At 38.3% G+C, this 24,129-nt stretch overlaps 1 protein-coding gene across 19 annotated transcripts in view; it reads right to left on the minus strand.

Annotated features, from left to right (window-relative positions):
• Positions 1-24,129, minus strand: part of Dlg2 (discs large MAGUK scaffold protein 2) — a 2,003,181-nt gene that overhangs the window by 450,875 nt on the left and 1,528,177 nt on the right. For all 19 annotated transcript variants that reach the window (XM_085841537.1, XM_085841534.1, XM_029479404.2 and 16 more), the window contains 2 exons: positions 20,657-20,801; positions 12,099-12,237 (listed from right to left, as the gene is read on the minus strand). In XM_085841537.1, the coding sequence (XP_085697663.1) occupies positions 12,099-12,237; positions 20,657-20,801 (284 nt within the window). The remainder of the gene's footprint in view (positions 1-12,098; positions 12,238-20,656; positions 20,802-24,129) is intronic.

Consider the following 24,129-nt stretch of genomic DNA (forward strand, 5'->3'; position numbering starts at 1 on the left):
AAGAAAATAAGTGCTGGGTACCAATTTATCTTAATCCTGGGACCTGTTCTTCAATGCCACCATAAACAAAAAGTGACTTTCTGTGCAGTTGAGAAAGCAGAGAAGGCTCATAGCTTCATGTTATACAGCCATTGAGTATTGAAACACATTATAACCATATGATGCCTACTGTTATCTGTAGTTACCATAATGTACATTAGATTCAGAATACCTATTCATCTTGCATAAATGAACTTGAATATTTGACCAGAATCCTCTCATTCTCCATTGATTATAGAGTCTCGGTACATCCCTACGTCTACCTAGTGTTAAAGGTATGGTATTTCGTTCTATTTGTCTTACTTCCTCCAAAGAAATAATTATATGGCTGGAAACACTGGAAGTTTAAAAACTTATTTAAGACTTTGGTGATCTATTCAATAATGTCCTTTTAAAGAGATTCACAGAAAATATTATATTTTTAATAAATTGTATTTTTAAAAGTAATTATCAGATATTCTGCCTAAACCATTTAACCTGTCATGTTTTACACACTCTTGTAGCAGCCATCACTCACAGTGGAGTCCACATGAGTTAGTGAGTATTGGTGTAAAGAGTTAACTACTACAGTTGCCTTCTTGAGTTATGATGCTACTTAAACAGTGTACTTTGAAGCACATTGTAAATATTATATAAGGGTTGGAGAGATGGCTCAGCAGTAAAGAGCACTGCTGGTCTTCTAGAGATACTGAGTTCAATTCCCAATATATTAGACAAATGGCTCACAACAATTTGTAATGGGATCTGATGCCCTCTCTGGTCTGATGTCCTTTTTTTGTCATGCAGAAATACATGGAAATAAAGTCTCATGCTCATAAAATAAATAAATCTTAAAAAACATCATATAAATATAACCATACATTCTTATAAATTTTATAAGGTTTTTAAATAATATCAGCATATAACAGGCTGTATTCTAGTCCCAAATATGTGATTAGCCAGTTTAGCTAAACAAGACTTCAAAAATAATACCTAAGAGAGATGACGATTTGTTTCTGGATAAATACCAATTGTCATCAACTAAGTATTGGAAAAAACTTGCTACTATAGACTGGCTTGATAAAACTTTGTCAATCAGTGACAAAAGAATTATTGCTATGGGGCCAGGATGAGGTTATGGAGAGAAAGACAGATGGGAAATGTGTAGTTAGGTATGAGTTTTAGAGGAAGAATGCCTAAGCAATAATCCTGTTATCATTTCCTTTTATGTAATGATTATAATCTGTTTTTGAAGAATATATTTTTGGTGATTGTTTTTAGAGAATATGTAACTTGTGGCTGTGAGGTAATGTCTTTCTTACATGGAGAACTTTATTTTAGATGGTATAATAAAGCTAAGAGGAAAAAAAAAACACAAGCCAGTATTGGTGCCAGAGGATGAATTGAAGAACCTCTTCCTCATATCTTTGTGTATAATTTTATGTTTTTGACTTCCCTTACACTCTGGACTCTGGGTAAGCTGTCATAAGAACTCAGTTGTATTAATTATTTCTTACTGGTATTTTCAATCTCTATCACTTCCACGATCCAGATGGCTCTACACCTATTGACATACAGGCTCAGTGGACTCAGTGGTCAAAACAACAAGTAAGACAGAATAGTGGGTAGGAGGAGGTAGGTCAGGAATTAAGGAGGAGGAAGTGTGAGATAGGGATGGTTTTGAAATTTCACTCTTTAAAAAATACAAATAAAATCACTAAAATTAAAAGATATGTATTTAATTTTAATGACAAGAATATCAAGAAAACTACAGTGGGGAAAGGGAACTTGTAGAGCCTACCTCCAGCAGAAAGACAGGGCATCAAATGAGGAATAAGGTTGCTATCCCACAGTCAAAACTCTGACCTTAATTGTCTGAAAGAATTGCAAGGATGGAAATGGAGACCTGAGGAAAAGAACGTCAAGCAACAGGCCCAAAGTGGGATCCAGCTCAAGGTGAGGTCCCAAGGCCTGACACTATTACTGAGGCTATGGAGTGCTCACAAAAAGGGACCTATCATTACCCAATAAGCAGCTTAAAGAGTCAGATGCAGATATTTGTACCCAACCAATGGACAGAAGCTGCTGACCCCTGTGGTTGAATTAGGGAAAAGCTGGAAGAAGCCAAGTTGGAGGGCGACCCTGTAGGAGGACCAGCAGTCTCAATTAATCTGAACCCCCGAGATCTCTCAGACAGATCTCTCAGACGCTGGATCACCAACCAGTCAGCATACACCAGTTGATATGAGGCCCCCAACACATGTACAGTAGAAGACTTCTGGCTCTGGGTTCAGTCAGAGAAGATGCACCAAACTCTCAAGAGACTGGAGGCCCCAGGGAGTTTAGAGGTCCGGTGGGGTGGAGGTAGGGATAAGGTGGGAATATCCTCATGAGTACAGGGGGCAGGGAGGAGGTATGGGATGTGGGACAGTCAGAGGGTGTAGCGGGAGGGGAATAAAATCGGGAGTGAAAAAATAAAAAGAATATGAAGAAAAACATTCCCATACACAGCTGGGTGAAAAAACAAGCAAAAACCAACCAACCAAACAAGCAATCTGTCAGTATACTAAAGAGTCTAATACTGTTCCATATGTAATTCTATTATATTTACAATATATATATTTACTAAGTATTAAATATATTCCAAGAACATTTCTTTTTACCAGGGCTGATATATAAAACAAAGAAGTTCTGCTAGTCTTACAGAACACTTTTGTACAGGGACACAAGATAATTCTCAATTTTCAGGTTTCCAATACATATCTTGGTTGCTCCTTTATGCCAGTGGGAACATGCCCACTCATTTGCAAAGTGTATCACTGAAGCTGCTATCAGTTCTCATTTACCAATAGTTTCAGCCACATTGCCTGACTTATATTAAACATTGATACATGATGCAATATGACTAAAAGAGTTAGAAAGAAAAACTATTTGGAGACTTCTACAATAATCAGGTAATAAATGCTGTATTTTTACCTAGTGTGCTGTCCTTAGAAAACCAAGAACACTGTACATGTATTTTGAAGAGTTGGCTGGTTAATTAATGGTGTGAAGAATGTGAAAGGAAAATGGAGAGGAGGTTGACCACAGAGTGTGTGGCAAGAGAAAAATTGGAAAATATCATTTACTGTAAAAGCAAAGACTATGAAGAGGCAGGATAAAGACAAATAACAAGTCTGCTATTGTAAATATTTACTGTTTAAAACTCTAAGAGGAAATCAAGTAAGAAGCTGATTAGGCAATGAAGATATAGACATCTAATTTAAACAAATAGAAAGTGAGGGAGTTAGCAAAACTGTGCTAGAATTATTATAAATAATAAAGCTATGAGAAATCTAGTATCTAATAGAAATTCCACTGAGTAAATTATAATTCAACTGCATATAATAAATACTTATTATATAGCTAATGAAATATTATCAATGATTTGAATTTCTGACTATCTTCCTCTAGTAGAAAAAATACTTCGTTATTCTTTCTGTTTTGTTAATTTTATGACGTTTATAGAAATGCACATTATTTTATAATAAAAAAATAAATTAAAAATCAGAAATTCAAATGTGACATAAAGCAAGCTGATAGGTAATCAGAAAATGGTTTTAGGGGTGAGCACTACAAATAATAATTGGGAACAATGGAAAAGTAATATTTTAAAAATTATCTTTATTCAGTTATAATTTAACTCATTTTCTATCTTACTGACATCCTCTCAAAACAAAAAGTTAATTATATAACCCCCCACCCCGAATTTATAAAATTTGTTAAGTCTGCAGTAAAGTGAGACTATATATTAGGAATGTTACATTGAGAAACTACAATTTTCTTTTGTTTGTTAAGGTGTTCATTAACAGTGAATAATTTCAATAACAATAATGATGAAAATGATTAATAATGGTATTAGTATCATTATGGCATATACGGATCAAGGTGATGGCAGAAGCCACCCATGGATGACAATACTCTCACTGATAACTCAACTATCAAAGTATATACATGGGTGCAATTAGGAATTAGACAATTTCTATGTCTATTATCTTCTCAGCATTATATGATAATTAGAGCAAACTCCTAGAGGAATAGATTATGGCCAGGTGCCCTAAGTAATAGCATGTTACCTGTTTCAAAACACAAAGACAAGGGCTGAAAGCAAGCTACTCATTGCATTACTGATAGTAATTGACTTGCAGTACAAGGAACAACTATGAACCAGTGGTTGATGTCTTTTATATTGATCCCTACAGAATTCCTCATTGTCTGTCCTTAGTCTATCTTTTTAACTACATCATTCAGCCTGAAAGGGTGATGATGAACTCACTGTGCCACAAAGGACCACAGCATTGGATTAATAATTTGAATTTTACATCAATAACATAACTACAAATGTATAATAACAATTTTTCATAAAACAGTAGGAACAATGTTGTTTGTTGTGGGCAGAGAAAATGATGAATATCTATGAAGGATCTCTATGTGTCTGTAAAATATTCCTTATAAATTTCATTTTTTGCTGACATTGAATTAATGTCACTGACAGCAAACAAAAACTTAACATGCTTCCAATATGTTTTTTGGATGTTTCCATTTAATTAAGATTTTCCAACTTCCCCATTAATATTCTCTGTTTCTAACTGTCTCACTCTATGAATCACATCTCTGGGCTTGTGTAAGTCAATCTTTAATGGATATATGAAGTCCTCATCAATAGAGAACTCCCATTGCAGCTTTTACTTAATACTCTATTCTCTTTCTGTAGCAAGGGTTAACCCATTCCGTCTTTTGCATTATAATACTTCACTCCAAAGAGGCTTACAGCAGCAGGCTCCCTGTTGGAGAAATCAAGCAAGAAACACAGAACAGAACGGGTAACTTGGAAGCATCTGCTTATGAATCCTTAATTTGATGACATTTTATAATGAGACTTTATAAAATTTATGAGGAACCTACTCATGCTTTGCAGAATTTTAACAGAGCAATCCTGCTTGGTGTTAGTTTTCCGCTCCTATCAAAAACCAAGAAAGAGAAGTAAAACCTCACAAATTATCTAAAGCACAGTTGCATTTAGCTGAAGAGGTCAAGTGGAGAGACTTTTTATACCATGCTTGGCTCCACTGACTTCAACTTTATATATTTTCAGTTAAGGTAGCATTAGATGTTCCTTGCAGTTATAAAAATAAACATTCTCAATAAAGCTATCAGATTATATGGTTTCTCGCAATAAAATGTTGCAATGTGTGCTACAACCCAAGTAAACTGAAGAAGCACACAGACGTTATGCTTGGCTTGAGCAGCTGTATCATATGGCTGACTATATTTCAGTAAGTAGTTGGGAGATGTTTAATAAGAAGTTTTATTTGTGAGAAAGTTCATCTTCAAAACCTTATTTTTTAATAGTATTAATAACAGCTAGTCCAATCAAGTGTTTACTTCTTTTCCAGCCCATCACACATAAGAACACAATTTACTGTCAAATAAAACGAGGTAGGAAGTGCTACACTGCTCCTTTAATAAAGGAGAAACCTTTTCACCCAATAGAGAGAGAAAAAAAAATCCCTTTGTGGAAAGTGTAGTTTGTCATAGTTTTATATACTCTCCTGTCCACACTTCTTTTCTTGCAAATGTTCATTGCACTGGCTCATTGATTTGGCTTTTGCTGCTCTACCAATACTAGAATCTCATTGAAACCCTTCTGGGATATGGTGTTGTTACCCTGTGTCATGGAGATCCTGTAGTTTTGGATGTGTACGACTGGCTCCTTTATGCATTCTAGCATCTATGGGATTGCTGTTTAGATGGGGCAATTCAAAGCCCTGAAACAGGACCTTAAGGGTATCTGAGCTGGTCAGCCCACTGGCTTTCCCACTCTTTGCCCGTCTAGCTGGTTCACCAGCTACCCCCATAACCTGGTCCAGCTTTTCCAGCTGCTCAGGCAAGGTTCATGGCCTGCTTTCCAGAGTGTGGCAGACAGTTAGGGATATGGCCAGTTTTCCCACTCTCATGATCCAGGGCCAGCCCTTCTGCCTTCCATGGAGGGGCAATGGATGAGAGAGGGGTGGAGGGCATCCTTCCCTTGTCCACAACATTACACAGCAGATGAGCAGGACTGACTCTTCATTTAGGACTGACTCACCTGCAACCCCCACATCAAGGGCCATATCTACTGTACTTCTGAGGACAGAGCCAGCTCTTCTGCTCTCATGATCTCGTGGGGGCCAACTCTTCCACTTGTCTTGGGTGATGAGGGCAAAGGGGGAGGGGAGAGCATCCCTCCCCAACTCTCTGTCGCTAATGCCACTGCACAGCAGACAAGAGTAAAGACTGGTTTTCCCATACTCATGCCCCCAGGTCTGGATTACCCACAACCCCCACTTCCAGGGCCAGTTCTGCTGTGTTACTCAAGTGAGGTTCAAGCCTGTTCTGCTGAGTGCTATTGCTGCTGAGGTGCACAGCACTCATGACCCCAGGGCCAGGTGGTGACCCCTTTGCCACAGGTGGTAAGGGGCAAGGATGGAGGAGGGTATCTCTCTTTCATCCATGCCACTACATGGGAGACATGTGGTAGGGCCAGCTCTCCCATGTATGTATCCTCAGGGCTTGCTCACTAACAACTCATGTGAGGGTCCTCTCTCTGGAGTACTGTAGCTGTTGAGGGGTAGGATCAATTCTCTTGCTCTCACATTCCCAGTGCCAGCTCTCCCAGGATGCCCAGGTGCGTGGTGGGGTCAATTGTACACAGCTCTCAGGTATCAACATGTTCCTGGGTAACAGCCCAGACCAGGGGTGTCCACCTGGCTTTTCATGGTAACAGACCCTGTACTACAGAGACAGAGACTCAGACATGGCCTGCATTGGCAGCATAGGTCAGGACTCCCCATCGTCCCAGGTGGCACACCAGCTACCCATACCAGGCTGTTATTCACTACCCTGGAGAACTCTCCAGTTATTCTTCTTTTTCATTATGCTCATTTTGCATCCTTTTATTTTTGTTTCTATTTAGTGTTAAAGGTTCATTTGTCTACCCTCAAGCGACTGATCAGGTTGGTGAACTAATGTAGTTCACACTCCTGTGTATGAGCAAAGAAGTGGTGGCATGTAGGAAGAATGATAACCTGTAATGTCTTCATGATTTATAGGTGATGTTTGATTGAGTATAGATTGTTTAAATTCTTCCTGATCCTTCATTCTCCAAAGAGTATATATCAGATTAGAGAAACAGAATGAACATTGAGTCAACGCTCAACAATATCATTTCTAAATCTGGCTCTACTGTTTATAAGCAGAGGACCAGAGGAAGCCAACAAATTATTTTAGGCATGGGCTCCTCTTCCATTTTGTGGCTGCAGATTAGATTATGATCCTTCCAATTCTGACAGTTTGGAACTCAGAGTCACAAACCACACAAGCACCACTGTTTTTCAAATTTTTCTTTTTTTTTTTTTTTGAGACAAAGTCTCACATTGTGGTCCAGGCTGGCCTCAAACTCATGGCAAGCCTCTTGCTTCAGTCTCCCAGGTACTTGGATTACAACAGTGAGCTATCTTATGCAGCTGACAACTAGATTTCTTCATCACACTGAATATACTCTATAGGATCTCAGTGGCTTTCTAGCAAGGCATTTTCATGCAAGACTGCTTTATTTACCTTTCCTTGCTATGAATTGGTGGATAAAAACCAATTTCTGAATCTAATAAGAAAGAGATAGACTAAGTCATGGTTGCATTATGCTAGTCAAAATTGCTTAAAAATGTTTACTATCTACCCAAAGCAGAGGGAGTATAGATCAGAGCACTAGAGCAATGCTCCTTACGTCAGACTGAGGAGTATATGAGGCACCTGTAATCAGATGTTTCCAGCTTGATGGGACTTGAGAGGTAGTTAAAGGATTCTCCTTTTATAGAAATGCTTCTCTGCTTGCTAAACTCTCACCACTAGAGACTGAATCCTTGATTTGTTACTTTAAATGAATGTAGCAAGTCCTCAAATATAGTTTACAGCTCAAAGGTGGTATCAAATACATGTAATCTTCTAAAAATAAACATAATATTCTTTATTTATTATTATATTAAAAACCTAATAGTGCTTGAGGAAATAAAAAGATCATTTACCCCAAATCTAGAGGCAAGGAATTCAAGACTTACAGAGACTAAGTGACTTGAACAATTGTGTAGGTGTTGAATGGCGGGGCCAAGACTACAAGCCACAAAATCATCTCTGAGTGGAAAGGTGTAGATGTGAGGAGGAGAATTTTAAGGGCAGGTTGATTAAAATTCTTACTCTGATTCTTGTTGTATGACAATAAGGCATTTTCTTAATTTCTTTTAGTTTTTGTTGTTTTTGTTGTTATTTGTAACATCAAGATTATCACACAGAAATCATATAGCCCAGATACATATGTGTATATAAATGTAGTTTTAGTTTATATTCCTCTTTAAATCTTTACAAGCTATCTACATACTGCAACTGTCTGATTTTCAAATTATGACTAATACTTATATATTTTTAAGTTCAGACTCATGGTCACGTCCTATTTAAAATTTCATTTGATGTTATGGCTGTTGCTGTGGCATCTATACAAACCACAGAGTTACTTATAAATGTTTCCTGACGGCCTCCTGTGGCATCAGGGGTCTGATAATGCTCGATATAATACAGCAGTGATTGAATTCTGCTGGATTCAGGACTTCAGTTCAGGACTGGAGCGATGGCTTGCCAGTTAAGAGCACTTGCTTCTGAGTTTAGGTTTTAGCATCCACATCATGTGGATTTATTACCTTCTGTAACTCTAGTTCAAGGGGATTCTACAACTTCTGCTTACCTCAGCAGACATCTACACACAAGTGGTAAGCATGCATAGACATGTAAAAAATTAAATGAATCTTAAAAATTTTTATCCAAAAGATCTTTGGCATTTAAAAAGGATAAGAACTGACACAAAACTCCCAAATTTTTCTTTTCTAGGCAAGGGCATAATAACTGCTATTAATTATGATAATTATTTAATAAAAGAAGGAAACTTTAACACCGGAGTATATAACCTCAAGGTTATGAAACAACTAATAGTGTTGCCTTTTTGGAAAATTCTCCAGGAACAGGGGGAATAGGCACTGCTTTACATAATTTTTAAATTCAATTTAAAAGTTTTAGATTTCTAGTGCCCATGGTCTAGTAGGAAATATTGAATATAATGAATGAAATACTGAATCTGTGTTTCAGCAAGTATTTTTAGTCCATAGAAAGCTTACAGCAGGGGGAATATGAGGCAGGGCACAGCAATGCTGACCCAGTGACAAGAGGAAGTGTGCATAGGTATGAGCTGATAGAATTTTCTTTACATTTTTTGCTGGTACCAGCCATTCAGAAGATTTTTGTGTAATTATTAGCAAGAATATCTTGCATGGGAACATAAAAGGAGTTGAAGAAAGAAGTAAGACGAGGCTTACATACTGTGGGACAACTATACTCCACAGAGATTATCTATCTGCAAGAACATTTTGTATGACTCTAAAGTTGGTTAGAAATTATAGTAAGTATAAGGCACTCTATATAGATAATATCTACCATGAATTTATTACAGGTTGCACACGAATCTAGGTTGCTTGTTTTATTTTCTCATTTAATCATACAACCCCCTGAGATAGACTCAATTCCTCTTCCCTTGCAGAGATGAAGAAACTGAAGTGTGAAGTTGTTAAGGGATTAACCATGGCCACAGATAGCCAGAGCTAGAGATAGGGCTCACCTGACTGGTCAACTTTATAGCTCAGCAGAACTCACAGATCCTTTTCTGCTAAGCGTTTCTCTGATGAGAAGAATTTATTTAATTTGATTTTCATTTTTATATTAAAGAGAAAACCTAAATGCTTCTTTCTACTTAGGTTTGTAAAACTGCCTCTCTTTTTTTCCTACTTAAAAGCTATGCAACCATAAACTCTCTGAGTGAAGCTTAATTTCTCCATCTCTAAGTAGTGATAGAAGTCATCCTCTCTGTATTTAATAGGATTAATTGAGTAGGGTATGTTAAACAGCTAGCAAGTGGCCAGGATTATAAAGAGGCTTTAACAAATGTTAATTTATTATGGGTCCTAGTAAGATAAAATGACATTTCAAATTAAAACCAGATTTGATATTAGGGGCAGGCTGAGAGCAAACAGATCTTTGCTTTGGAGCATAACGGTGTCTATATTTACAAATACTTCATGGAACCCCGAGGATTATCTTTGCCATAGTCCTCATTTTAATTAAGAGCACAGAGCTCAGACATTTTAGCATAAGAAGGAGTCTGCACAAATGTACATTTTCAGCTTCCAAACTCTTGGTTCCCAGGCTAAAGATATAACAAGCTACATTAGCAACCTGGTATTGTGAAATAAATAGGAAATGCTTGATCATTTAAAAATACCTATCAAAGAACAGAAGAGACAAAGAAGCACGTGGCAGCATGAAGATGCCTCTACTTCATCAAAACTGACAAATAACTTCAAATAAACAGACAAGATATAAAACCCAAGTAATTCATCTCTATTTGTTGTGAATATAAATATATAACAGATTTTACACACATACAAATATGTATATATATATATATATATACACACACACACACACACACACACACACACACACACATATTCTCCTATGCACATGCACACACACACGTGCACACACTTAATCTCTGTCTTTACTCTCTCCTTTTAGACAGGGCTTCTTTGTGTACTCCTAGCTGTCCTGAAACTCACTCTGTAGATCACGTTGGCTTCTAAATCAGAGATTCTCCTGCCTCTGCCTCTTAAGTGCAGGGATTAAAGTCATGAGTCATCTCTGCTTGGCTCCCTAATCACATTATTGGTTAAAAAAATGTCAAGGCCAGCCCCATTGTATCTAAGCATACATTTCTATATGTTTAAAATTTTTGTTATAGGCTGTTATACTGGTCATCTTAAAGTAAGTCACTCTAGAAAGAGAATTTGAGGGAAGTCTTATTTTCAATTCTTTGAGTATTTTGTACAGTGTGTTTTGACCATAGTTGCTGCTTCTCTAATCCCCTAATCCCCCCTAGATCCACTCTTTGTCTTCTTTTAAAAATACATTATTTTCCTTTTTAAAACCACCCATCAAGGCTAATTTATGCTTTGCATATATTCTTGGATGTGTGGCCTTCCACTGGAAAGCAGTCAACCCACCAAGGACTACACTGTTTGGAAGAACTCACTCTTTTGGAGGAGATTTTTGGTTCATAACCATAGCTTTGCTCCTTCGCCAAGTGTATTATGCATATACTGGTTTTAGAACAAAATGTTTAAAAATACAAAGAAAATACCCATACATTTCTTATTCACCTACAAATAAACTAATTCATTTATTTATTGGTCACGACTTGTTGGATTCTTATTGATGGTGATTTGAATAAATGAAGTTTTTCTCTGTGACCTGACAGACTTGACAGTTTAGGGTACTGTGCCCATGTCCTGTCACCTGTGGTGTTAGTAATGTGGCATGTTCTCTGAGATTCTTGATGTGTTCCCTTTTGGAATTAGCATGGTATATTAATTTGAAACTCTTTGGAACCAAATTCACCTCTCTTCTTTTTCCCTATAGCTCTAGCACTAGAGGGAGGGCCCCTCACAAATTCCATTAAGTATGTGTTACTATTGACAGGCAGACCAAGGAAAGTAGAGTCAGAGGAAGAGCGCTTCAGTTCTGACCTCCCACAACCATATGGATAACATTGGCAAGCTACTCCTTTCTTTCTGAGCCTGGCTGGGATCATCTGTCACCAAGCAATGCAAGCTCCTCTACAGAATTTTGGCAAAACTCTAATGGGACAAAATGTGAGAAAATCGTAGCCAATCACTTTGTGATAGACGCATTGTTGATACTGTTTCTCCACAAGGAATTTGTGAGTATATAGCAGGAAATCCCATTACATGTACATTTACAAGTATTGGAAGATTTTTACTTAAAGTAAAGCTACAATAAGCTTGAAGATTTAGTTTATCTGCTAAGCAACAGCTGATATAGTCTACAAATGTGGCTCTTCTCCTAGAAAGCATCATCAACCCAATTAAGCCAGAAGCATATCTGACCTGGTGTAGTCATCTTCAACCAGCATGTGCTTTGGAATTGGTGAGTACCTTCCTGGAGAGATGGGCGGCAGGGAAGTTTTGTATTCTAATGTGCCATTGTTACCAGACAGTAGATGATTTTCCATCGGTGGAGAATAAGCTAAGGGATTGGGGAAAGAAAAAGAAATGGAATCAAACCTTTTATGCAGATGATTTGATGTGTTACAGTTCAGAGGATGAGCTTAAAAAACAAAGGCTTTGCTTCATGCCAACATTTTTTCTTGTTCTTCAATAAGGGTAAGATGCTGTCCATTCACATTTCCCACATATGAGTGCTTGATGACTTTACACTTGAAAAGATGTAATAACAGTTATATTTGTAAACCAAATTAGCATAATTAGGTGACAAGAAGAAGAAGAGAGAGATTCAACCACCATACATTTTCAGAACGATGATTAATTTTCTATTGAAACAAAAATGTTAGCTTCTAATTGCAGGACTCACATTCACTTTACATAATTAATATCAAATTATCAAAAAGCAAGAGGCTCCCAAGGAGTAAATTTTCCTATAAATAGTTCTCCATAAATATGCTGTACTTCAATCAGAGGAAGTCTGCAATCTCAAGCATCTTTTCTTCTGTTTTTCCCTAATGTACCTTCTCACTGATCCTTGCTCTGGATCCTCAGACAAACCCTGTGGTTTTGGCATCTGAATCACTGCTTAACTGAATGGAGTATATACAATTTCATATCTCTTACCCATCTCAAATGTAAAATTGAGAAGGCATGAAATTTCTCCATTCTTTCAAAGATAGATTGGAAACCTTCCTTCTCTGAATCTCTGAAGGACATTTATTTTTATTTACCTGACAGCCTCTTATTTCTGCTAAATTGTGTTGCTATTAACACATTTCAGTTAGCTCACCCTTCAGCCATGCTACAGAAGGTGAGGCTTGTATTTCTTCTGCATCTCACATCTTACTTTACAATGCATGGTGCACATGTTAAATTACTTTAATTGATTAGAAAGTTTTATGTCCTGCCTTTAAAAAAAGTCTCTTCCACTGCATTTATTTGGCCTTACAAAGTGGCTTGTAGATCCTCAAATCTGACTCCTCTAAATTTATCAGGTTCAAAAGTCTCTGAAAGTCAAAACTCATTCTATCTTAGCTAAGGTAAGGCTTATCTCAGCTTAGGGCCTCCTTTGGGAAAGGAAAAAAAAAAGGCCATTTGGAGGGTAAGACATTTGAGACCATTATTTCAAAAAGTAATAGCTTAGGTAATGGACCTTTAGTTAAGGTTATTCAGTTTTAAGTTTTCCTCAAGAGAAGTATCTAAATCTAAGAAAGATTTAAAGACTTGCTTAAGGTGATGGTATTAATTAATAATGGGCCCTGGAGGCATCCCGGGTGTACCCACCCACAACTGAACTCTCAAAGTTTCAAATCCAGCAAGCTAACTTATGTCAACAAAAATATCTATTAGACTTACATAAAAAAGTAAATTCTTTCTAAATTTAGTTCCAGAAGACAGAAGAGGGCATGAGGCTTAATTAGTGAATTTGGTGCAGTCCCCAGAATCGTGATTCACGTTGTTGCCCTAGGAGTTCTGTGTCACCCACTGCTACAGACACAATGACTGATTATTTTCTTTATTCTATAGAGTATAACAAACTCAGCTAAAGATACAAGTTATGATGATGACTGAAAATGGAGATTTATCATGCCAGGGGCCAATGTTCTCCTGTAGAGAAGGTTACAACTGTGGCTTGTTTTGCCAGCATCTGTATTTTACTCTGCTATATAGATATAATCTAGGACAAGGGATAGAATGGCATTCGACAATTCATATTCCATATCATCTGGAGCATTGTTCTAATACTATCATAGTCACTGTGTTTAAAAAACATATCACTGGGCTCCAGGGCTCCGCCGAACTTAGTCTGCACAGGTGAGAGTGAGGACCACAGAGGCAGACAGCTTCTGGGACAGGCAGGAGCCACAGAGCCGCTGGGGCAGCACCCTTTTGGGGCCGCAGACATCCAGCACCCTCCCAGCCTGAGGACAGAGGTCCGCCCTGCAGGGAGCACCATCTTGGCTCCCGGACTCCACCGATCTTAGTCTGCACAGGTGAGAGTGAGGACCACAGAGGCAGACAGCTTCTGGGACAGGCGGGAGCCACAGAGCCGCTGAGGCAGCACCCTTTTGGGGCCACAGACATCCGGCACCCTCCCAGCTGGAAGACAGTGGTCTGCCCTGCACAGGAGCCCTCTGCCTCAGGAGCAGGGAGCACATCTTGGATCCAGGACTCCACTGAACTTAGGAACAAAGTCTGCACAGCTGAGAGTGTGCACCACAGAAGCTGACAGCTTCTGTGACCTGCCAAAGCAACACAGCATCTGGGAAAGGTCCTGTTTTCGGCCTTCTTCTTCGGCCAGGAGGAGGTCCAAACGCCAGATATCTGTACACCTTCCCTTTAAGAGGAAAGCTTGTCAGCAGGGAGTGCTCTAACCACTGAAACTCAGAGGAGAGAGCCTGTCTCCCAGGTCTGCTGACAGACAATACTCAGAATCACCAGAAGAACAACCTCTAAACAGAGACAACTATAACAACTCCAGAGATTACCAGATGGCGAGAGGTAAAGGTAAGAATCTTACTAACAGAAACCAAGACCACTCACCATCATCAGGACCCAGCACTCCCACTTCGCCCAGTCCAGGGCACCCCAACACACCTGAAAAGCTAGACCTGGATTTAAAAGCATATCTCATGATGATGGTAGAGGACATCAAGAAGGACTTTAAAGAACTACAGGAGAACATGGCTAAAGAGTTACAAGTCCTTAAAGAAAAACAGGAAACACAACCAAACTGGTAGAAGTCCTTAAAGAGAAACAGGAAAACACATCCAAACAGATGATGGAAATGAACAAAACCATACTAGACCTAAAAAGGGAAGTAGACACAATAAAGAAAACCCAAAATGAGGCAACACTGGAGATAGAAACCCTAGGAAAGAAATCTGGAACCATAGATGCGAGCATCAGCAACAGAATACAAGAGATGGAAGAGAGAATCTCAGGTGCAGAAGATTCCATAGAGAACATCGGCACAACAATCAAGGAAAATGGAAAATGCAAAAAGATCCTAACTCAAAACATCCAGGAAATACAGAACACAATGAGAAGACCAAACCTACGGATAATAGGAGTGGATGAGAATGAAGATTTTCAACTCAAAGGACCAGCAAACATCTTCAACAAAATTATAGAAGAAAACTTTCCAAATCTAAAGAAAGAGATGCCCATGAACATACAAGAAGCCTACAGAACTCCAAATAGGCTGGACCAGAAAAGAAATACCTCCCGACACATAATAATCAGAACAACAAATGCACTAAATAAAGATAGAATACTAAAAGCAGTAAGAGAAAAAGGCCAAGTAACATATAAAGGCAAGCCTATCAGAATTACACCAGATTTTTCACCAGAGACTATGAAAGCCAGAAGATCCTGGACAGATGTTATACAGACACTAAAAGAACACAAATTCCAGCCCAGGCTACTATACCCAGCCAAACTCTCAATTAACATAGATGGAGAAACCAAAGTATTCCACGACAAAACCAAATTCACACATTATCTCTCCAGGAATCCAGCCCTTCAAAGGATAATAACAGAAAAAAACCAATACAAGGACGGGAACCACGCCCTAAAAACAACAAGAAGGTAATCCCTCAACAAACCTAAAAGAAGACAGCCACAAGAACAGAATGCCAACTTTAACAACAAAAATAACAGGAAACAACAATTACTTTTCCTTAATATCTCTTAATATCAATGGACTCAACTCCCCGATAAAAAGACATAGACTAACAAACTGGCTACACAAACAAGACCCAACATTTTGCTGCTTACAGGAAACTCACCTCAGAGAAAAAGATAGACACTACCTCAGAATGAAAGGCTGGAAAACAATTTTCCAAGCAAATAGTATGAAGAAACAAGCTGGAGTAGCCATTCTAATATCTGATAAGATTGACTTCCTACCCAAAGTCACCAAAAAGGACAGGGAGGGGCACTTCATACTCATCAAAGGTAAAATCCTCCAAGAGGAACTATCAATCCTGAATATCTATGCTCCAAATACAAAGGCAGCCTCATTCATTAAAGAAACTTTAGTAAATCTCAGAGCACACATTGCACCTCATACAATAATAGTGGGAGACTTCAACACACCACTTTCACCAATGGACAGATCATGGAAACAGAAACTAAACAGGGACACAGTAAAACTAACAGAAGTTATGGATCAAATGGATCTGGCAGATATCTACAGAACATTTTACCCTAAAACAAAAGGATATACCTTCTTCTCAGCACCTCATGGTACCTTCTCCAAAATTGACAACGTAATTGGGCACAAAACAGGACTCAACAGATACAAAAATATTGAAATTGTCCCATGCATCCTATCAGATCACCATGGACTAAGGCTGATTTTCAATAACAAAATAAATAATAGAAAGCCAACATTCACGTGGAAACTGAACAACACTCTTCTCAATGATACCTTGGTCAAGGAAGGAATAAAGAAAGAAATTAAGGACTTTTTAGAGTTCAATGAAAATGAAGCCACAACATACCCAAACTTATGGGACACAATGAAAGCATTTCTAAGAGGAAAACTCATAGCTCTGAGTGCCTCCAAAAAGAAACTAGAAAGAGCACACATTAGCAGCTTGACAACACACCTAAAAGCACTAGGACAAAAGGAAGTAAATTCACCCAAGAGGAGTAGACGGCAGGAAATAATCAAACTCAGGGGTGAAATCAATCAAGTGGAAACAAGAAGAACTATTCAAAGAATCAACCAATCAAGGAGCTGGTTCTTTGAGAAAATCAACAAGAAATATAAACCCTTAGCCAGACTCACTAGAGGGCACAGGGAAAGCATTCTAATTAACAAAATCAGAAATGAAAAAGGAGACATAACAACAGATCCTGAAGACATCCAAAACACCATCAGATCCTTCTACCAAAGGCTATACTCAACAAAACTGGAGAACCTGGATGAAATGGAGAGGTTCCTAGACAGATACCAGGTACCAAAGTTGAACCAAGATCAGGTTAATGATCTAAACAGCCCTATATCCCCCAAAGAAATAGAAGCAGTCATTAATAGTCTCCCTACTAAAAAAAGCCCAGGACCAGATGGGTTTAGTGCAGAGTTCTATCAGACCTTCAAAGAAGATCTAATCCCAGTTCTTCACAAACTATTCCACAAAATAGAAACAGAAGGTACTCTACCCAACTCATTCTATGAAGCCACAATTACTCTGATACCTAAACCACAAAAAGACCCAACAAAGATAGAAAACTTCAGACCAATATCCCTTATGAATATTGATGCAAAAATCCTCAATAAAGTTCTTGCTAACCGAATCCAAGAACACATCAAAACAATCATCCATCCTGACCAAGTAGGTTTCATCCCAGGGATGCAGGGATGGTTCAATATACGGAAATCCATCAACGTAATCCAGTATATAAACAAACTCAAAGACAAAAACCACATGGTCATCTCGTTAGATGCGGAAAAAGCATTTGACAAGATCCAACACCCATTCATGATAAAAGTCTTGGAAAGATCAGGAATTCAAGGCCCATACCTAAACATGATAAAAGCAATCTACAGCAAACCAGTAGCCAACATCAAAGTAAATGGTGAGAAGCTTGAAGCAATCCCTCTAAAATCAGGGACTAGACAAGGCTGTCCACTTTTCCATACCTATTCAACATAGTACTTGAAGTCCTAGCCAGAGCAATTCGACAACAAAAGGAGATCAAAGGGATACAAATTGGAAAAGACGAAGTCAAAATATCACTTTTTGCAGATGATATGATAGTATACATAAGTGACCCTAAAAATTCCACCAGAGAACTCCTAAGCCTGATAAACAGCTTCGGTGAAGTAGCTGGATATAAAATTAACCCAAACAAATCAATGGCCTTTCTCTACACAAAGAATAAACAGGCTGAGAAAGAAATTAGGGAAACAACACCCTTCTCAATAGTCACAAATAATATTAAATATCTTGGCGTGACTCTAACTAAGGAAGTGAAAGATCTGTATAATAAAAACTTCAAGTCTCTGAAGAAAGAAATTATAGAAGATCTCAGAAGATGGAAAGATCTCCCATGCTCATGGATTGGCAGGATCAACATTGTAAAAATGGCTATCTTGCCAAAAGCAATCTACAGATTCAATGCAATCCCCATCAAAATTCCAAATCAATTCTTCAATGAATTAGAAAGTGCAATCTGCAAATTCATCTGGAATAACAAAAAGCCTAGGAAACTAAAAACTCTTCTCAAGGATAAAAGAACCTCTGGTGGAATCACCATGCCAGACCTAAAGCTTTACTACAGAGCAATTGTGATAAAAACTGCATGGTACTGGTATAGTGACAGACAAATAGACCAATGGAATAGAATTGAAGACCCAGAAATGAACCCACACACCTACGGTCACTTGATCTTCTACAAGGGAGCTAAAACCATCCAGTGGAAGAAAGACAGCATTTTCAACAAATGGTGCTGGCACAACTGGTTGTTATCATGTAGAAGAATGCGAATCGATCCATTCCTATCTTCTTGTACTAAGGTCAAGTCTAAATGGATCAAGGAACTTCACATAAAACCAGAGACACTGAAACTTATAGAGGAGAAAGTGGGGAAAAGCCTTGAAGATATGGGCACAGGGGAAAAATTCTTGAATAGAACAGCAATGGCTTGTACTGTAAGATCGAGAATTGACAAGTGGGACCTCATGAAACTGGAAAGCTTCTGCAAGGCAAAAGACACCATCAATAAGACAAAAAAACCACCAACAGATTGGGAAAGGATCTTTACCTATCCTAAATCAGATAAGGGTCTAATATCCAATATATATAAGGAACTCAAGAAGGTGGACTCCAGAAAGTCAAATAACCCCATTAAAAACTGGGGCTCAGAGCTGAACAAAGAATTCTCACCTGAAGAATACCAAATGGCAGAGAAGCACCTGAAAAAATGTTCAACATCCTTAATCATCAGGGAAATGCAAATCAAAACAACCCTGAGATTCCACCTCACACCAGTCAGAATGGCTAAGATCAAAAATTCAGGTGACAGCAGATGCTGGCGAGGATGTGGAGAAAGAGGAACACTCCTCCATTGTTGGTGGGATTGCAAGCTTGTACAACCACTCTGGAAATCAGTCTGGCGGTTCCTCAGAAAATGGGACATAGTACTACCGGAGGATCCAGCAATACCTCTCCTGGGCATATATCCAGAAGATGTCCCAACCGGTAAGAAGGACACATGCTCCACTATGTTCATAGCAGCCCTTTTTATAATAGCCAGAAGCTGGAAAGAACCCAGATGTCCCTCAACAGAGGAATGGATACAGAAATTATGGTACATTTACACAATGGAGTACTACTCAGCTATTAAAAAGAATGAATTTATGAAATTACTAGCCAAATGGATGGACCTGGAGGGCATCATCTTGAGTGAGGTAACACAATCACAAAGGAACTCACACAATATGTATTCACTGATAAGTGGATATTAGCCCAAAACTTAGGATACCCAAGATATAAGATACAATTTGCTAAACGCATGAAACTCAAGAAGAATGAAGACCAAGATGTGGACACTGTGCCCCTTCTTGGAATTGGGAATAAAACACCCATGGAAGGAGTTACAGAGACAAAGTTTGGAGCTGTGATGAAAGGATGGACCATCTAGAGACTGCAGTATCCAGGGATCCATCCCATAATTAGCTTCTAAGCACGGACACCATTGCATACACTAGCAAGATTTTGCTGAAAGGACCCAAAGATATCTGTCTCTTGTGAGACTATGCAGGGGCCTAGCAAACACAGGAGTGGATGCTCACAGTCAGCTATTGAATGTATCACAGGGCTCCCAATGGAGAAGCTAGAGAAAGTACCCAAGGAGCTAAAGGGATCTGCAACCCTATAGTTGGAACAACATGATGAACTAACCAGTACCCCGGAGCTCTTGTCTCTAGCTGCATATGTATCGAAAGATGGCCTAGTCAGCCATCACTGGAAAGAGAGGCCCATTGGACTTGCAAACTTTATATGCCCCAATATAGGGGAATGCCAGGGCCAAAAGAATGGGAATGGGTGGGTAGGGAAGTGGGGGGCGCTATGGGGGACTTTTGGGATAGCATTTGAAATGTAATTGAGGAAAATATGTAATAAAAAATATTAAAAATTAAAAAAAAACACACACACACAAAAGAAGGCTAAAAAAAAAACAAAAAACATATCACTTTGTCTTTCCTTTAATGGTTGACCTGCCAACACATCAAGGTGTCTCACCTTCAAAACATGAGCTAAAGTCCCATGATACATCATGGAAATGATGAATAGCATATTTTCCCTGAAGTATTTCCAGAAGCGGGACAAGAGTAAAATTGTAAGCAGAGGTGCACATGCCTTTGTGGCGTCCCATTGTGTATAACTGGCAGGTTATCAGAGGATGGGTCCAAGCATAGTACTTACAGTGAGTAATATCCGGTGGCCCATAAGGATCAGTCATATAAATAGTGGTGGGTTTGCCAACTTTTAGATAAACAACATCAGATGTGTTCTTCAATATCGCTACAGCCTCTTCGTGTGTAACTTCTTCTAAACTATAGTTATTTACCTGAAAGGGGAGAAAGATCAATATGAATGTTAAACCTATGAAGGGAAAGACAACAACCCAGGGATTTGAACTCAAGACCTTAGGAAGAGCACTCTTAACTGCTGAGCCATCTCTCCAGCCCTTAACATTCTTGATAGAACATACAGTTGAAGCTTTAACCAAAGCAGGATAGGCATAGTCATGAACGTTATGAAACAAGTTAGCTTTGTCCATCTCTCTGAGGCAGCGACATGAGATGGTATGCAGAGTAATATTTCTAGAAAAAAGCAAATACGCTTTTTAAATATTTGCTATAGTTTTTATGGTTAAAATAAAATGTCTGGTTGGGTATGCAGCCCAGTGATATAATTAATAATTACTGAGAATGTATGAGGACCTTGGATTAGTTCCCAGCACTAAAAAGTACAAACACCAAAACAATACTGCCAAGAAAGAATGCACAAAAAAGTTCTGTACAATAATTAAAATAAACTTTAAAAAAATAAAAAATAATTCAGAAGTTTCACACTTTAATATATTTAAGTCAGTGTTACCATGTTGGGCACATTATTTTTGTACTCTTGGACAAAGCTCTAGAGTGACCGTTTATAACATTAACATAATTTAGCATTATGGCTTTTATTTTTTACTGCTTTAGCAGTGATTTAAATAATCTCTTCCTAGACCCTGTTTAGTTTGCTCTTTATATGCTGGTACTATACTGTTGTAGCCCATGGATGCAGAGGGCTATATAAAAAAATCCATCACTATAACATACCGTTTAAACAAACTGATATAAAAAGAAAACATACACTAATCTCATTAGCTCTTGACAAAAATTCAACACTTCTTCATGTTAAAAGTCTTGGAGAAATCAAGGATATATGCCTCATAATTAAACAAAATAAAAGCAATATACACCAAGCCAATAGTCAACATCAAATTAAATGGAGAGAAACTTAAAGCACTTCCATTAAAATCAGAGATGACACAAGGCTGTCCACTCTCTGTGTATCTTTTCAATATACTACTTTATGTTCTAGCTAGTGCAATAAGACAACTAAAGGAGATCAAGAGGATACAATTTGGAAAAGAAGAAATAAAACTATTGCTACTTGCAGATGACACCATAGTATACCTAAGTGACTCCCCCAAAATATACCAGAGAACTCCTACAGCTGATAAACACCTTCAGCAAAGTAACTGGATACAAAATTAAACAAAAAATCAGTAGCCCTCTTTTATACAAATGATAAATGGGCTGAGAAAAAAATATGGAAACAACACCCTTCACAATAGCCACAGATAATATAAAATATCTTGATGTAACTCTAACCAAACAAGTGAAAGGCCTATATGACAAGAATTTCAAATTTCTGAAGAAAGACATTTAAAAAGATATCAGAAAATGGAAAGATCTCCCATGCTTATGGATTGGTAGGATTAACATAGTAAACAAATGGTCATCTTACCAAAAGCAATCTACAGATTCATCGCAGTTCCCTTAAAAGTTCCAACACAATTCTTTACAGGCCTTGAAAGATCAATTCTCAAATTCATATGGAAAAACAAACCCCAGGATAGATAAAATAACATTGTATAATTAAAGAAATTCTGGAGTACCCACCATCCCTGATTTCAAGTTGTACTGCAGAGCAATAGTGATAAAAAATGCATATCTATGAACACACGATTTTTGACAAAAAAGCCAAAACTATACAATGGAAAAGGCAGACCATTTTCAACAATGGTACTGGTCTAACTGGATGTCTGCATGTGGAAGAATTCAAATAGATCCATATTTATCACCCCGCACAAAACTCAAGTACAAGTGGACCAAAGACCTCAACATAAAACCAAATACACTAAATCTAATAGAAGAGAAAATGGGGAATAGCTTTGAATCCATTGATTGGTACAGGAGACAACCTCCTGAACAAAATATCAATAGTTCAGGCACTGACATCAGCAATAAATGGAATCTCATAAAACTGAAAAGCTTCTGTAAAGCAAATGTCAATTGGATAAAACAGCAGCCTACAGAATGAGAAAAGATCTTTACCAACACTACATCTGACAGAGGGCTGATTTCCAAAATATATAAAGACCTCAAGAAGTTAGACAACAACAAACCAAATAAACCAAGTAAAAAATGGGGTACAAACCTAAACAGAGAATTCTCAACATGGGAATCTCAAATGCCTGAGAAGCACTTAAAGTAATGTTCAATGTCCTTAGTGATTAGGGAAATGCAAATCAAAATGACTCTGATATTCTATCTTAACACCATGGTTAAGATCAAAATCTTAAGTGACAGCACATGCTGTTGAAGGTGTGGAGCATAGGGAACCCTCCTCCGTTGCTGATGGAAGTGCACACATTTGCAATCAATCTGGAAATCAATTTGACAGTTTCTCAGAAAACTGGCAGTAGTTCTACCTGAAGACCCAGCTATACCACTTTTGGGCATATACCCAAAAGATGTCTACCACAAGGACATTTGTCCAGCAATGTTCATAGCAGCTTTATTCACAATAGCTAAACTCTGGAAACAACCCTGATGTCTGTCAAGTGAAGAATGAATAAAGAAAATGTGGTTCACTTACATAGTTGAATACTACTCAGTTATTAAAAACAAGAAATTTGCAGGCAAATGGTGGAACTTAAAATATCTGGAGTGAGCTACCCCAGACCCAAAAGGACACGCCTGGCATGTACTCACTGATAAGTGGTTATTAGCCATAAAGTACAGAATACCTATGATATAATCCACAGACTCAAAGAAGCTAGATAACAAGGAGGTCCCAAAGGAGGATGCTTGAATCTCATTCAAAAAGGGAAACATAGTCATTGGTGATTGATGGGAGGAGGGAATTGGATGTGAGAGAATGGAGTTGAGGAATTAAGTCTAGGGTAAGCCAGGGAGAGAGGGCCAGAAGAGTGAATGGAAGTCATTGAAGACAGGTGGAAGGTGAGGGGAAGGGGGCCTAGGATGTGTCAGAGACCTGGGATTGGGGAAGCTCCAAGGAGTCTATGAGGGTGACTCCAGCTGAGTCTTTTAGCTTTGGCAGATATGTAGCCTGAAGTGGCCACCTCCTGTAGCCAGGCAGGATTTCCACTGGAGGTGATAAGATAACACCCACCCACAAAACTTGCAACCCCAAATTTTTTCTGCACACTATAAGTGCAGTGACAAAGATGGGGGAGAGACTAAAGGAATGACCAACAAATGACTGGGACAAAGTGAGACCCATCCCATAGGAAAGAGCCAATCCCTGACACTATTAATGATACTCTGTTATGTTTGCAGACAGGAGCATAACTGTCCTCTGAGAGGTTTCTCTCAGCA

The sequence above is a fragment of the Mus caroli genome, unplaced genomic scaffold (assembly GCF_978045245.1).
Source record: "Mus caroli unplaced genomic scaffold, Mus_caroli_1 scaffold_8, whole genome shotgun sequence".
In the NCBI taxonomy this organism is placed as follows: Eukaryota; Metazoa; Chordata; class Mammalia; order Rodentia; family Muridae; genus Mus; species Mus caroli.